Below are 15,477 nucleotides of genomic sequence, written 5' to 3'. Positions count from 1 at the left end.
GATGGATTTACCGGTCGACGCGTCCAGAACTTGAGCGTAAATGGTCCGAGCGCCACCCTCTGCCAGGTCACCGCCCGACGAACTGCCCTCCCACATCGCCAGCAAGCCACCGTCACCAATAGATGCAAGGTGAGGCGCGCGCTCGTTGGCGTCCGTGCCCCCCAGCGTGATGTCGTCGTCAGCCGCCGCGTTGATAGCGAAATGGATCAGATGAACCTTGGCGTTGTCGCCATTGCCGTTGCTTACCGTCGCCCAATATTTCTTGCTCGAGGCGTCCGAGTCCGGCACGATGTCGCCCAAATTGGCAGCAGCCAGGTCAATGGGATAGATGGTGGTGCCCCAGTCGTTCGGTGGTATGATGCGGTTATTGTTGTCCGTCTTACAGATCGACGCGTACCCTTTCTTGCGACTATCGTACGTGATACGTTCGTAAGCCGAGTGCGAGCAGCCCCAGTCGAACGAGTCCGCCTGCGTCACGATCTTACCGGACGGACCCACCACCTTCATACGGTCACCTTGGTGAATGTTGATGCAGCCACCCTCCGACGTGGAGATGGCACAGCCGAAATACGCCGCCCAGTTCGTACCGTCTGACGCGATGCGGCCGTGGTGCGCGTACCACCAGATCATGTACACGTCAGGGCCAGTCTTGCCCGACGAGTAGGGAGGCAGCGATGCACTCGAAGACGTCAGCTTCGTAGCCCACGATTCCTTTGCACCGTCGTAGCGGATCATGTACATGTCGTAGCACGGGACGGCCGGGCTAGGAGCCGAACCACACAGGTTGCTCGGGTTACCACAGTTGAGGGTACCTCCGCCCTCGGCGTCTCTCGTACCGAGAATCACGAAGCCATCTTTGTCGGCGTAGATGTCGGCGAAGTCGTGGAGCGGTACCTTGACGGTACTTCCACTCACGAGTTTATCGCTGGTATCCAGTTCCTGTACGACCACGCTCTCGCCGCTATGGAAAGCGATACGCGATCCGCCTCCCGGGATAGCAGCGATGGCGACAAGTTTGAGGGCGGCCTCGTCCTCATTGGCCTCGACGGCCACACCGACATCGACACTGGTGATCCGTACTCTCGGCTTGGCGCAGAGCTTAGCATTACTCGATGGTGTTGTGGTAGCACTAGAGTTCGCGGCAGCAGAAGGCGTAGCAGCAGTGGGGGTATCAGTCTCTGCTGCTGGAGGGTCTGCGGTTGTAGGTGCATCAGTCGTCTGTTGTGCAGGGGTCTCTGGCGCACTGGCAGGTTCGATGGCCGGTGTCTCTGGTGCACTTGTTGGCTTGGCAGCGAGAGTCTCCGGTGCATCAATTGGGTTCACGACCGGCGCATCGGTTGTGTCTACGGCAGGAGTCGCCGGCACGTCTATCGTCTGAGCAGCAGGCGATTCGGAAATATCAGTCGTCGGCACAGCAGGAATTTCCGGGGCGGTCGGTTGTTCCGGTCCGCTGGTCGGCTGGGCAGACGGTATAACCGGCGTCTGCTGTTCGGTGTTAGATCCACTAGTGTCGGCACCGGGAGTGAAATTATCAAATGAAAACCACGGGAACCACGCCGTTCCAGGCGCCCCATCGGTGGTTGGTGCTGCTGTGTTCCAGCCATTAAAAGAGAACCACGAAGGCCACGAACCCGACGCTGTACCAGGTGTTCCATTAGACTGCGGTGCTCCTGTGTTCCAGTCATTAAACGAGAACGTGGGGAGCCATGAAGCGGAGGGTGTCCCTGGGGTTTCCGGACAGTCGACTGTTCCAGTTACGCCATTGCTACCAGCCAGCAAAGCGACCTCCGCTGCGATGACTACGTGACACAGCCGCATTCGCGATGACTGGAAAGTGGGGAAGTGAGATGGCGCACCGGACTCACGCTGTTCCAACACTCAAGCTGGTCGTAAAGCCGATCAGGTTTAAAAGACCAAGCGCCACACTCACCGCCAAAGTTGCCAACGTAGTGGAGCAGAGGGTGCAAGTGCTTGGGATGTGCATTTTACCAATTGTTGAAGCTAATAAAAAAGGATGGAGAGAGTTTTGCTTGTTTTAGGTAAAAGTACCAACCAATCACACAATTGATTTCTATCTCGCTTTTACCAAAGACTTTGGTCGAAAGTACGGTTCCAGTTTCCTGATCCGGATTGAAGTTTCGACTTCCTGTTTGGGCGCCTTCCAAAACCCACATAAAACAGGTTTTATCCGAACGTGCAATTAAACGGCGGATTAAACCAAAATTGTTTGGTTGACCAAAAAATTGGTCAGATCATACAATTCGGTTTATTCATGTTTTTCGAGAAAAACTCGACGTTAAGTGTGTGCGGTCAAGCGGCAACCTATCCCAAAGTGTATGTTAAGCTGTATTGCTGAGCTTCAATATCCCCTGAAGCTGCAACCCCCCCCCGTTTAAATTGGATCTTCAAGCGTCATGACATCTTCGCGCGCGCGGGTCGAGCCTCAAAAACCGCGCCTAAACTACCTCTCATATTCGAATCTGCCTGGAAGGCGGGAGGAGAGAGGGCTCGAAGTTTGCTCTCCGTTATATCGATTTTGTGCGTGCACGTTCAAATTGCTATGGTACAATCTTTTGCTGGATCTTGTTCTTACATGCCGTTGATGCAGGCGCCAGCTTCGTGATGACACGCGCAAGTGGAAAACGTAAGCGCGCCCCTGGAGACGCCGGCAGTATTGGCGGACTTAGGAGCCTCGCCAAGCGGTTAAGACCATCTCCTACGAAGAGGAACGACCCCATCGTGAGCCCGCACGATCTGGACGTTCCGGGTGTGTTCGCCACTGGTACGATGCAGACGACGATGTTTTCGCTGCCCGATACTTCCGATGGAGACTCTATCCAGTATGCTCCTGACGCCGTGTCTGGGTCGTCTCGTATAGTGCCGATGGATCGAGCTATCACATCTCTTTCTGACGTCGTGTCGGCATGGTCGGACACCTCTTCCGTGGCTTCTACACTAGACCTGAGGCTCCACGGATCTGACTCGGAGGAGTCCTCCGTAGGCCAGGCATCGTCGTCGCCTTCCAGACTACGTCTTCAACCGACGCGTAAAGCAAAGAAGAACGGAAGGCTCGACCAAAGCGCCGACTCCGACTTCTCTATCTCGCAAGCTTCTTCGGCGTTCAACGTGGTGCCGGGGTCCACGAGGCACCACTCAGGGCATGACTCGGATTCGACTCTTTTCTTCGACATGTAGCTCGCCGGGGTTGAGGTCATTGAGACCAAAGGTCATTCGAAAGGGCCAAAACGTTGGGAACCAGCAACTTGGCCTGAACATGTGGAGCGTCTCCACGGCCACATCACACCAGCCTACTTCAAATATGCCTCCGTGTCAGCAGATGAGATGTGTCACTGCCGGGAGCTTTGCAATGTTTCGACCTGCCAAAATGCGAAGTACAATCGCTTTTGCTACCGTGGAAATTGCTCTTACGCGGGTATGTGTGGAAATGCCTTAAGAGAAGTAAACGCATTGCCATTTGCAAAAGCTCTTTCCGAGGTGGCCTCGGTCTTGTTGCTACTCGCGCTATCCCAAAGGACACAATTATTGGGGAATATTTTGGCAAGATCGAGGTTTTTGGACCTCCGTGTGCAAATGGATATCGAAACAACGGCTACATGCTTCATCTGAAGACACCTGCTCAATCTGGACAGCGTTACGGCATTGACGCCAGAGAGGCGGGTGGTTTCTTCAGGCTGGCCAATCACGCCTGTAATCCCTGTGCTTGCTTCCACGAGGTTCAAACGGGTCGACATTTGACGGTGGCGGTCGCCACCGTCAGAGATGTGCTCCCAGGAGATGAAATCACGGTAGCGTATGGGAACGCGTTGTGGTTTATTTGCCGTTGCGGATGGGACGGATGCCACCACAGAGATATCCAGCACCTGCACGATCTGTAGTCAGCTGCGCATGTCATGAGGTACTCCAACTTGGAGACAAAGTGTAAATGTTGAAAAGATTCGTATGTGAATACGGCCCACTTTTTTCGAACGTTTGACTTCTCGAGGTTAAATCTTCGTGTCTTTTTCTTGCGAGGTTAAATTATGCGGCTCGAAGGATTTGCTCTTCATTCCCCGATCTTCTATCAAGAGCCGAAGCAACAACTCACGGATTATGACGGTATGCAAAAACAGTCCCCATCGCTGTGAGTCCGATCACACTGATATCGTGTTTTCGACCAGAGAGGTCGAAGAACTGGCTACGCGAATTACTCCGTGCGAGAGCAGCTTTTACTGTGTGCAATTGCAGAGAAGATTGTTCCTACCGGAAGGAACGAGTGGGAGCGTCTGACGATCCGGTATAACTCCCGCCGAGGCAGGAGTTCACTTGAGAGAGACTTGGATTCTCTACGCCGAAAATTCAAAAATATGTACAGCAAGCCAAAACCATCGGGCAACGGAGAGGTGAAACCTGCGCACAAGGCAATTATGTGGGCCAAAAAAATTCAGATGACCATCGAAGAAAAAGCCGGGACGCATACATCCTTCGACGGCGTCGAGACTGAAGAAGACGAGAAGAAAGAGAATCAAAGCCAGATCAATCGACCTGCGTCTAGCGGCGGGGCCCCATTGCCTCACTTGCCTGTAGCTAACGGGTGCCGCGAGGGACACACGTCTGTCTCGCAAGAACGCGATCCTGTCGGCAGCTCTCCAGCCAGTAAAGAGAAGAATGTTGTCTCGCAGCTTGCCCAATGTTCCCAACAATCTCAGTCTCCGGAAGCACAGTACTCTGGCATTGCTATAACTAGTTCCGGAACGTTTGATGCTTCCCTTGCTGCGGCTCTCGACCTCTCCGACTCGGACGAGGACGAAGAAGATAGAGAAGAGGAACCTTGCGCCAACGATGTGGATGGCGATAAACGTCGGTGACTTTCAAACGAGTATAGACAACCCGGCCGCTGGTGTTGACCAATACTGTCGAACTAGCTATGGAGAGTTGTCACCGAATCCCGACGCAAACACCACATTTCGGCCTCAAGGGGTCACTGAAGAAGTCCCACAGAGAAGTGCGGGTCGTCCGCCGAAGCCGACGCCTACCACGCCACCTATGACTTCTCCGGACGGAGCAGTGTTGTTTCGTGACCCAGGGCGTGCTGTAGCCGACGCTCGCGAGAAAGCTTGCAACCCCCGTCTCTCCAGTGTCAGCAATCGACTCGGAGGCCAAGATCTTACAGTTGTGAGAGACAACATCGAAGAGCTGAGCAAGCGCTCTAACAGAGTGAACGAGTTGGGATTCGAGACCTTCACTCAAGCGAAACGCACAAAGACCGCGAAGCGTATCGAAAACCTTGGAAAGCAGATTACCGGGTTAGAGGAGGCACACGGATCCGATACCAACGACATGACGCGCCTTTTGATATTTTACCGTGCAGAGAGCGACCGAAAAGCCGAAACAGCGGAGCTACGGCGCCATGAAGAGAAAGCTCAAAGAGACGCTGTCGTAAAGAGGGAAAAGAAAGAAAGAGAGCGCGCGAGGCAGGATGAGAGTGATCGTTTTCGAGAAGAGAGAGCCGATCGACTTGCACGAGAAGAGAAGTGGAAGGCCGAGAAGGAGGAAAACCGTCGCCAATTCGAGGCGCGAATGGAGCTCGAACGCTCTGAGGCCCGAGAGCGACATTCCGAAATGATGATGACGCTCGCAAAGCTTATCAACAAGTAAGTATACGCAGTGGTGCAGCTGCTATCATGAAGTCATTCGGCCATGATATCATTAGTGTTGAGCTGCATAGTGCAAAATATTGTGACGTATAATGAGCGAACGAGCGATGCATGTTTCACACACGTTATTGATAAGCTTCTCGACCGTGGACGTGTGTAGTACGAATCTGACTGATACCGACGGTGCGAGCTCTGTAGTTAGATAATCTGAACAAATTGTCTAGACGAACGGCGCGCTCTACCTTTCCAGAAGGAAGAGGTAAATACAGTCGATGGTACACTTTGGCGACGGAGCCCATACCCCACTCCGCTGCCTGCCGTACAAACGTTATAGCGCGTGACAGCTTTCTCGCGACAGGACGAACGGATGGTAGCAGCTTCTGGAGATCCCCTTCCTTTCAGGGAGTAATGATTTTCCCTGTCATTCTTCCTCCACAAGGGAAAGCACTGTCCGCTACGACTCCATAGCGGGGGTCGGGACAGAAGTGGGGGTCAGCAAGGCACTCCTGAAACGCGAGGCTCATATCGCCGTCGCTCCAGCTCCCCGGGTTGTTGTGTTTCGCCCATACAATGAGCCCGTCCGCGGAAAAGCAGAGCGTCCCTGTCACGAAGACCCCGTGTAGCCACCCGTTGTAGTGCGCGTTTTGAACGTCAGGGTTGGACGGCTGCAAAACCTAGAATATGACAGCGCAGAGATAAAGTATAAACAGACTTAACTTAAACATTCGAGTATTTAGATACCCACACGGAAATTCTTGCCATCGATGAAGCCCCAACAGTACTGCAGCAAAGGTTGGTGCTGAGCCACCATCTCGGCACATGCTCTTTGACGAGCAAGAGAAGGCCACGATATACGAGCTGGCGAGAATCCGACGAGAGCCCATGCCAGCGCTCTCTCAGCATCCTTGATAATACGACTAAGCGTTGAGGGAGGAACCCCAAAAATCATACAGAGAGCATTATTCTGCATGGACCCCACGTAGAACGCAAGCAGCAAGCCAAGGACTTGATGGAGCTCCTGCAATTTCCGTGGACGCCCCCCCCTTTGGGTAGTGTTTCGAAATAATGTAGAACAGGGAAAACCTATCCAATAAGAACTTGAAAGATTGTCTGTGGCGAATAGTTAAGCACAACAAAACAAAAACAACGGAGTGATAGCGATTAGCGCAAGAGATCGTTTCTTCTGGAATCAGACGTACCGACTAAGACTTGTCATGTTTATCATATTCAGGTCATTTCCATGCAGCCACAAGTTCATCCAAGACGACCAAATAGGTATCATTAGACACCCGACCGTCAAATAGTGACGGACCCGAAGAAGTCTTTGGCGCTCAGCACGCAGATACTCCAGATGGAGGCGCCGACGGAGATCACGAATCGCCCGTGACAGACGTATTCTCGTGCTTACAGCTGCCACCAGCAGCAGCCACTCAGCGTCCCCCGCCATAATCTCTCCGCTCGCTCGATGAAATGGGGCTTCGGTAGAGTCTCAGATGAACGTCACTGAAGTCACGCGATCTTTCGCGCCTTCACATCTTTACATCTAGACAAAATATTGAGAAAATTGTCCAGTTACTGCATGTCCCACGTATTAAAGTATATATAAATGTAAGCTATGCGCACCATAGGTGCGTTTCATATTGAACGCATTAAACTTTTGAAAGTGGTTTTGGAGGTCGAGTTTCTGTTTACTTGACGAAAACAAAACCTACCCGCAGAATTAAACTTGCGTAAAACGGGGGGTGACCAAAACTTTTATGTGGGTTTTGGAAGGCGCCCCATGGATCTGCCGTGGAGTCATTCTTACATGTAAAAAGGTGAAGGGTGGGTAATTTCTGACAATGACATGACCGAGTTCCTTCGCATAGCGCGTCACAAGCTGTGACTCACAGCCTGTAGACTACAAGTTGTAATAATGGTGCTGTAGCTCCAAAATCGGTCTAGTTTAAATAGTGATAATAGACCAGTTAATGTAAGAAATAGTACCTAATATTATCTTCTAAGACAAAGTGACATTATAAAATTTCACCTTAATATTAGCTAATACTGTACGATACTGTACTATATTCTTCAAAGATTGCGAAATCGGTTTTAATCCACTAATCATATGTCTTCAACGTTCGACTAGCTGAAGTATTACAAATCAACAGTGAGAGAGATGGAGTCCGGGAGTGAGAGTGACGGCAAGGTTGGTGTGGTGAGTCGGCTCAAGCTCTAAAGCAACAGTAGTGATGGCAGGCCTTAAAACTGACGAGTATTTGCTCTAATATTTCACTGTGACACAGACAAAGCCGATCGAGATGGAAAACTGCAAGCTGCTACAGTTGTTTAAAGTCGATAGAGAATAAAGCTGTAGCCTTTGATGCTAGATTAATGCGCCCAGAAGTGACTAAAAACGTTTTTTGGTGGTTCAGAGAGGGTAAGGTGGCAAGAAACGTACTTAAGTGGGAAAATGTTGGCAGTCAGACTAATCGTCTTGACCTGGCCTACAAAAATTGGGTTTTAACAAGGGTTTTCGGCCAATCGGCCATTAATAAAGGCCACGGCCATTGGATTGTATGATTATAGAGGTTTTAGCTGGTTATAAAGCTTGGTAGGTCTCGCTTTATACTACGATTTAGCAAAGAAAAATAATAATTTTAATTAACATCGGGTGCTAAGGCTTGGAACAGCTTGGCACGCTGGAGAATGCCTAACGCCGTCCACGAATGTCACCACTACCGCGTGGGACTGATCCGCGTGCTTGACAGGGACGCGCTCGAGCTGCGTAATCTTCGACGCCTCACGCAGCCACACACGGACGCGAGCAGCTTTAGCGTATGGTTCGACCTTTTCACTGCAAGAATTGCTCTCGTCGAAGTTGTAGTTCTCTAACGAACGCATACTCGCACGCACAGTCGGTCTACAGCGGTATTTTTGTCCAGTCTTCATGGTCGACACAGGAGAGCTTATTAGCAGCTGAAGCTTGCCCAGGTGATGGTCGGCCTGGTTGGACGAGATCCAGACGCATTTGAGGCGCTCCAGACGTCTTCTGTCGCCTCCAGCGTAGCGATACGTCTGGTTAAAGCTGCGTTTTCTACAGTCCAACATCATCCCAGTCCACTGCTCGTCGTCCTTTCTTGTCGGTAGTCTTCAGTGTAGATGCATGCCTGTGACGTTGCAATACTTGGACGGGATCGCGCTCAGGAACATGATGCGTTCGATGATGATCCAGGCTCATAGCGCTGGGGTCTTTACTTGTGATCTCGGCTACGCTCTCGCGGACCTCACCGAAGTTTGGACGCGGCCTGCAACTGGACGGGTCAAAACCACGACAAGCTTTAGGAGAGAGAATGAATCTTAGGCCACTCTCGCAGAACCAGCTGGGACGTATCGGCAGCCTCTAGTGAAGCACTTGGTACACGAGGAAACGCTCGATGGCATCGCGCAGTTAGGTCTCTACGTCGGACAGGAATGCACGGAGAAAGACGGCGTGTAGCTTAGCTTTCAGCTTCGCTAAAGTGTGAGACACTGCTTCTGCGCTCAGGTGTCGTGTCCTAGCAGCACGTGACGCGGTTGAGCGCCGAAACTTCGCATTAACTCTGCGTGGGTGACGCAGCACGTCGAGACTTCCGAGAAAAAAAAACACCACTTCCGCTTGGACTTGATCCTGTCTCAATGTATCTGCTAAAGCCAACAAGCGCGTCCACGTGCGCAGTAAACACTGATAGCAGCACACAATCAGTCAATTTCACCTTCTCATAGGGCAGCTTCACGTCCTTGCTCGTCGTTTTGATGGTGGCGTGGAGTCGAGGGACGCTGGTGTAACGTCCAAATCATTTTCCTTTGGGTACACCGAGCGCCAACGCTTTCCCCACGAGAATCTTGCCTCTTGTGTCAAACCTCCAGCATATTAATAACAGTCTTAGTATTATTAGAAGATTTACTAAATACTACGAAGTATATCACACAAGAAATAGAGATTGTTTGTTGTACAGTACTAATATCTCCGTTTCTTTTGGGATATACCACTACTATAATAGTATCAGCAAAGTGGTCATAATACTACTGCTGTTAAATTTAGAGATCTTCAAACATCGCGCAACCCCTGACTTCTACTCATTTTTATATTCGCTGAATCCATACCACAAGCAACGTGATGTGCGAAGAGCGACTGTCATTGAGAAGACGTGCCGAAGACTTCACCCTGCTGTTTTTGCGGGCGCTTTGTCCGCGGTAGTGAGATATGCAGTAGGGACACAGACCTCTCCAACGTGGGAAAATTTGCCCTGCACCACCTTGCAGGCGATCCCGAATAGATCAACAACCGTGTAGCTGTATATGACCAGTTGCAGTCGCTCAGAGCGGAGTCTTTGCTCTGGAGCTTGACGCTGCTCGGCCGCATGGTCAGCTCGACCTGTTGCTGCATCTCCAGTCGATAGTCCCTCGGTATCTTTGGCCCTGCCACCTGCCGTCGCATCTCTCGCCGTGTCTCCACAACTCACTCCTTGCCGGCCTGTTGTCGTGACCCAGTCACTGGCTGGTCCGGCGTCAACGCCCCTGTACTCACCTGAGCAGGATCTGGATATGTCTTGAGTAAACCGACATACAAAACCAGGTGCATCTGCATTTTCTTTGGGAGGTTGAGCGTATACACAAGCTCTTCCTGGCCACGATCCGATGAGTCTAGATCTCAGTTTGGTCTTGCAGACCGCAGACACTGCATGTGTAGGTAGGTTCTTAGCGTTAAATAAAACAATGTCACCATTTTTTGACCCGTTCAGCATGTTTTTTCTGCATTTCTTGGCTCTCAGCCATAGCGTCGCGTCCCAGACGCATGACTCTCCGGCTCAGCGAGATGAAGTCCTCAGCTTGCTTGCAAGCTGCAACAGGGCTGATATCCGCAATCCGCTGGGCTATTCCTCCCGCAATAAGCCCTGCACCACCGCGTCTCATTCTTAGGTTTTAAGTATCACTGACACGTTAGCGCGTAATACTAGGCGCTAGCTAGCAGTTAGTTAGCATGTATAGCTGCTCATATATCAGCGGTAGGAAGTATCTTACGCCTGAACAGTATTGTTGAGCTCAACTCCATCATAGACAAGAATGAACTCCAGGACTTGAACGACGTGGCGAAGCTTCTCAGCACGTTTTCGAGGAATCTGTTCGTTCGCTCGGTCTGATCATCCATGTCATGATGTGACATAGCGGCCATCTTTAACTGTTTCCCGACAAGTTTGAAGACTTTGGCAAGAGGCGGAGGTAGAGCGAGGGCCGCAATCGGAGATGATCGACGGGGTAAACGACGGAGGTGGTACACCAGTCGACATAAGCCGTCGCGGACTGAGATGTAGTGGTGGTCGCTGCAACAAATGTAAGGTGAGCCGTCGTGCTAAACCGGTCACTGAAGACGATAATACCCGTGCTGACTTGAGCGTATCGCAGAAGGCCGAAAAAGGAATCTATGCTGAGGAAGACCACGACTTCACTGCAAAAGGATCGGTCAAAGCTGCACCCACTTCAACATTCAAGGCTTGACACGTTAGCCACTTACGCACTCATTTGTACATGCGACCAGTAGAAGCAGCGAGAGAGCGACGCGAATATCCTTTTTCGTTCAAATGATCGCAGGTGTAGGAATCTTGTAGCTCGGGAATCAATTGAGCGCGCGGAGATCGATGTATGGCGAGACGACGATGCGTGGCGTGTCCGAGCAGTCGACGGCCTAAAGTCGGCAGGTCACCACCCAGGCCGAGTCGATCCACCCAAGCGCGGTTAGGTGGGGACGGCCGATCAACATCGCGCTCACTCGGATGGACCCCTATCGATGCTCTATCAATACGAAACACACCACAGCCTAAAATCAAGTCGCAGGGTGAAGTGGCCGCTGCCATTTTAGCGACGTCTCCGGTGACATGCACGTTTTCGTCATCAATGCCGCTAATTTCGTGGCGAGTCGACTGCACGAAGTCTAGCCGACGCACTATTGCATCGGGAGGATGTTAATCCTGCTTGGTTTGAATGGAACGACGACTGTATACTCCGAGGACAGCGAGAGCCAGCGTACCATGCACATGACGAACTGATGACGCCTTGTAGGTGTCCGCAGCGGTGCATGATTAGTTTAAACGTCAACGGTCTATTTATCCTAGAAATACAAGCAGAACTTTATGAAAGCGTAGCGCATGCCCACGTGATCGTTGTCGTGAACGGGATAATTCTGCCCGGCCGGTTGAGCTGACACGACTGGTAGCTTATCGCTTGCTCGCATTCCTTGTCGTCAATTGCTTTACTGCGTAACCAGCGGTTAAGTCGCTTGCATTGCAAGCCACGTAAAATATTTATGACTGCGATCTTCTCGGAGTCAACACGAACATCGTTCCTGCTGACGTGACTTCCAAGGGCCGGGTCTTCGGGAGCGCAGAAGATGCACTTTTCAGGTTAGTGCTAGCCTTGTTGTCCCACATGACTGGGAGAACCTGTCGCTGCTTCGAAGATGTATCTTGATATTGGCCATGCCGCCATTGGCACGACTAATTACACATTTATTTTTCCTAGCTGATCGGCGGAAAGTTTAATCAGAACATACGTATGTTAGAAATTATAGCGTATTTCATGTTTGCTTTCAAGCATCTAGCCATGATCAAGCTACGCTAAAATGCTAACGACCTATGGTGACGAAGATTTTTGTCAAGTCAAAATCGACTAACATATCGGTGCAGTACCCTAATCCGACGTAAACGGGTTTTGCCCCAGTTTACGCGAGTTATCGGCGTCATGCTCGTGTCTCCTCCCTAATATTGGAGTGCAGCGCCTCACATCCGTCCACACGGGTAAATTTCGGTCATCCTGTCAGACGGGCCAATAATTTAACGGTCTCCAACGCTGTGTTCGCTTGCGACGATCGTCATGTGCGATATAATGGCGCTATCTACGCGCTTTTAATTAGTGTCACGATCCGACAAGGAGCCAACAAGAAGTGCGCTCTTGCGCCGCCGTCAACTGTCTTAGCTTTGACGTCACAAACACCTATTTAATCGCGTCAGCGTCGCTTTACAGTTGGATACCATGATTCGCCATGCCCGACTGTGCCAACCAAGCCACCAGTCGCGATTTTTGTAAACCCAGTTTGGAGTCGCAGCTTCGAACGCTGGTCCGCTCACGACTTTGTATAGAGAAGGGAACTTGACCCGCTACATACGCGACGCAATTGCCACCGCCGTTGATCTACAGAAAGAGCATGCAGGTCAGCGAGAATGCAGAAGTTTTGAGAATTTTATCGTGTCTTGCTATCTACCAACGGTATTACACTTTCTGTGACTAGTTTGGGCGCTAACTTGCTGGCTCCACGACTCATTGGGCTCCTAAACGTATGAAAGTGTCAGGTGGTGCGTTTACACCGCAACTTTCTATAACTCTACATCTTCATCCTACCGTCTAGATCGTCCGGCGCCAACGCTTCTAGACGTACATCGTCCTCTGCGCCCACGCTACCGTGGTCGCCCTGCGCCATATCTTGTCGACGCCGGCGATGACGCAACTCTTGGTTCTCCCGTTCCAGATACTCCACACGTCGAGCAAGGCGATCCAGACGCTGCGTGATCGCAGCATCCATCCGGCGCACACGATCCTCTCTTTCTGCGCGACGGCCTCGCGCCTCTCGCGCATAGTGAGGGTAAACTTCGGCATACCGCCAATTGGGTCCTGAACCACGATGACTCTCGTTCTGGATCCACGGCTTCTCGTGAGGGTCGCGGCTCTCCTCACCGCGACGATGCCATCTCTCCACTGGGGTGTTACTTGGCACGTTAGATGCCGAATAGTCGAGCGACTCGCGCCATTCTTCTTGCCGACGTTCCAGACTGCGTGGCAAAGTACGAGGTAGGCCTCGAACTGGTCGTAGGTCGCCACGACAGTGTGGCCGTCCATCTCCCCTAGCCCTGCCGAGGACTCTTTGGTAGCGTCCAATCACACCACGCTCCACTTTAGTAATCCGCCTCGATTTCACAATGCGACACCACTCATAATCATCGGGTCGCGGGGCGCCGCGCCCGCGACAGCGCTTACATCCTTTTCCACGATGTACAGAACAGCACTGGCGACCTTGGTCATCTGACAGCTGGCACACCTGAGCTTTCAAAGTACCGACGGACAGCCGAGCGTGAGTCGCCTCACGTTCCTGTAATGTGCGCTCGAAGGCTTCCCCGCCTTCCTTGTTCCATCGAAGTACGAACGAAGTCCATGCTTTGTCCAGGGACTGGAGGGTCACGGTTCTTGTGGCCGTGGCAGGCTTGCCCCGAGTAGCTCGGAACCGTTGAAAGAGACGCCTCATCTCGTCATTATTGCGCGCTCTTTCGATGGCGCTGCAGTCGTACAGCGCCCACCTTTCCAGCGTCTCCTCGTAAGTTGTCGGCTCGTCGTCCTGCGCGCTCATTGCTGCCCACTACCCAAAAACGCAGAATGCCTCGTGCTCTCTCTCTCCGAAGGGGAGGATTGTTTGACTGGTCACTGAGTCCACCAATCAGCATGCGGATCCCATCGATTGGTTGGCGTGGCTTTCAATCTCACAATTTATTGGATTGCTTCTGTGAACATAGTAATTTGTATCCGTCCTTTATGCCAGGCAAGCCACTACGTCGGACGCTTCTCGGGTGTTGATGCTTCGGCTGGCACCTGGTCGACGGCTGGACGCGACAGAGACGCCAATTGCTTTTTCCGATGCTGCAACTACGACTGCTTCTGCGTCTACAGCTTCCATTTTGAGCTTAATCACGACTGCTTCATCCAGTTCCGGCTGCTGCGGTACGTCCCGTGTGCGTAAGATATAGTTGAGATGGTGTAGAATGACGAGGACGAGGTAGGGATCATCGCCGTTTCCTTCGCGTCGATGCCGTCTGGTGGCTCTCGTAGAGCTTTTCAGAGTGAAGACATCGTGATCGTGCGTGATCTAGACTCGGACGACGCTCTCGTGACACAGTTGAAGTCCCACTTGCCGACACGTCAATGACGATGGCTTTGTCTTACTCGGCACGAGAGATGCCGGAGGAGGAGGCGCCCTAAACTGCGGCAATCCGAGCAACCTGTGCTTTGCTCTCCGTTCCGTGCTACGATATGTAGGTTCGTTACGACGGCTCAAAACATATCCATGTGCCACTAATCCTGAAATCTTGGAGCTCGTTGCTTTCGATCTACACCACCTCTGCTTCAGGCGAAGAGGTGTACATGCTCTGGTGGTACGCTCACCACGGTCACCTTGCAAATGCTGGCTCGAACTGGGGCGCTCTTATCCGTGTGGACATCTGCATCAATGTCCACCAGGCTGTCGCATGAAGGTTGTGGAGTCTACAGGGTCGATCACCTCGCATCACCTACGATGGCTGTGCGGACAGTTATGTGAAGATCTGTAAGACGGACAGCAACAACCGCATAACGACTGGGACAGCATCATCTATCCGGCCGACAGTACTAGCATGAAATACTGGACTACTGTCGATAACAGTACGTCGGACATCGACGAAGACAACATGCGCGTGCATTTAATTTATTTCTCGATGGATGCGAAGACTAACAACGACCTAGTTCTTGGTGGTTATACCACCAGTGAACGTGCTCCGTATCTTGCTTCCATCGGCGACGGCTGTCTTCTTCTCGTGTGGGAAGGAAGTTCCACGAGCGGAAATCTCGAGTACGAATTGGCTGGCTGAACGATCTACACGCACGCTCTGCGATTAGTGAGAAGGTGACCGTGGGCTGCAAGAAGATCGGTGACCGGTATCAGTCATTGACGACGTTCCCCGGCGGGGATGTGGCGTACCAGTCCATAGGCACAACGAGTACGACTTGT

General features: G+C 51.8%; 1 protein-coding gene across 1 annotated transcript; it reads right to left on the bottom strand.

Moving 5' to 3' along the window:
* Positions 1-12,359: 12,359 nt before the first annotated feature.
* Positions 12,360-14,067, bottom strand: PITG_07580 (uncharacterized protein; the record flags this gene model as incomplete). The annotated part of the gene is made up of 3 exons (XM_002904517.1): positions 12,360-12,427; positions 13,068-13,421; positions 13,701-14,067. The coding sequence occupies 3 exons, from the start codon at positions 14,065-14,067 to the stop codon at positions 12,360-12,362; spliced, it is 789 nt and encodes a 262-aa protein (XP_002904563.1).
* Between the last annotated feature and the right edge of the window lie 1,410 nt (positions 14,068-15,477).

Source organism: Phytophthora infestans, genomic scaffold (assembly GCF_000142945.1).
Source record: "Phytophthora infestans T30-4 supercont1.11 genomic scaffold, whole genome shotgun sequence".
Classification (NCBI taxonomy): Eukaryota; Oomycota; class Peronosporomycetes; order Peronosporales; family Peronosporaceae; genus Phytophthora; species Phytophthora infestans.
Note: the sequence above shows the minus strand (reverse complement) of the source record. Positions and strands in the feature narration are given on the sequence as shown.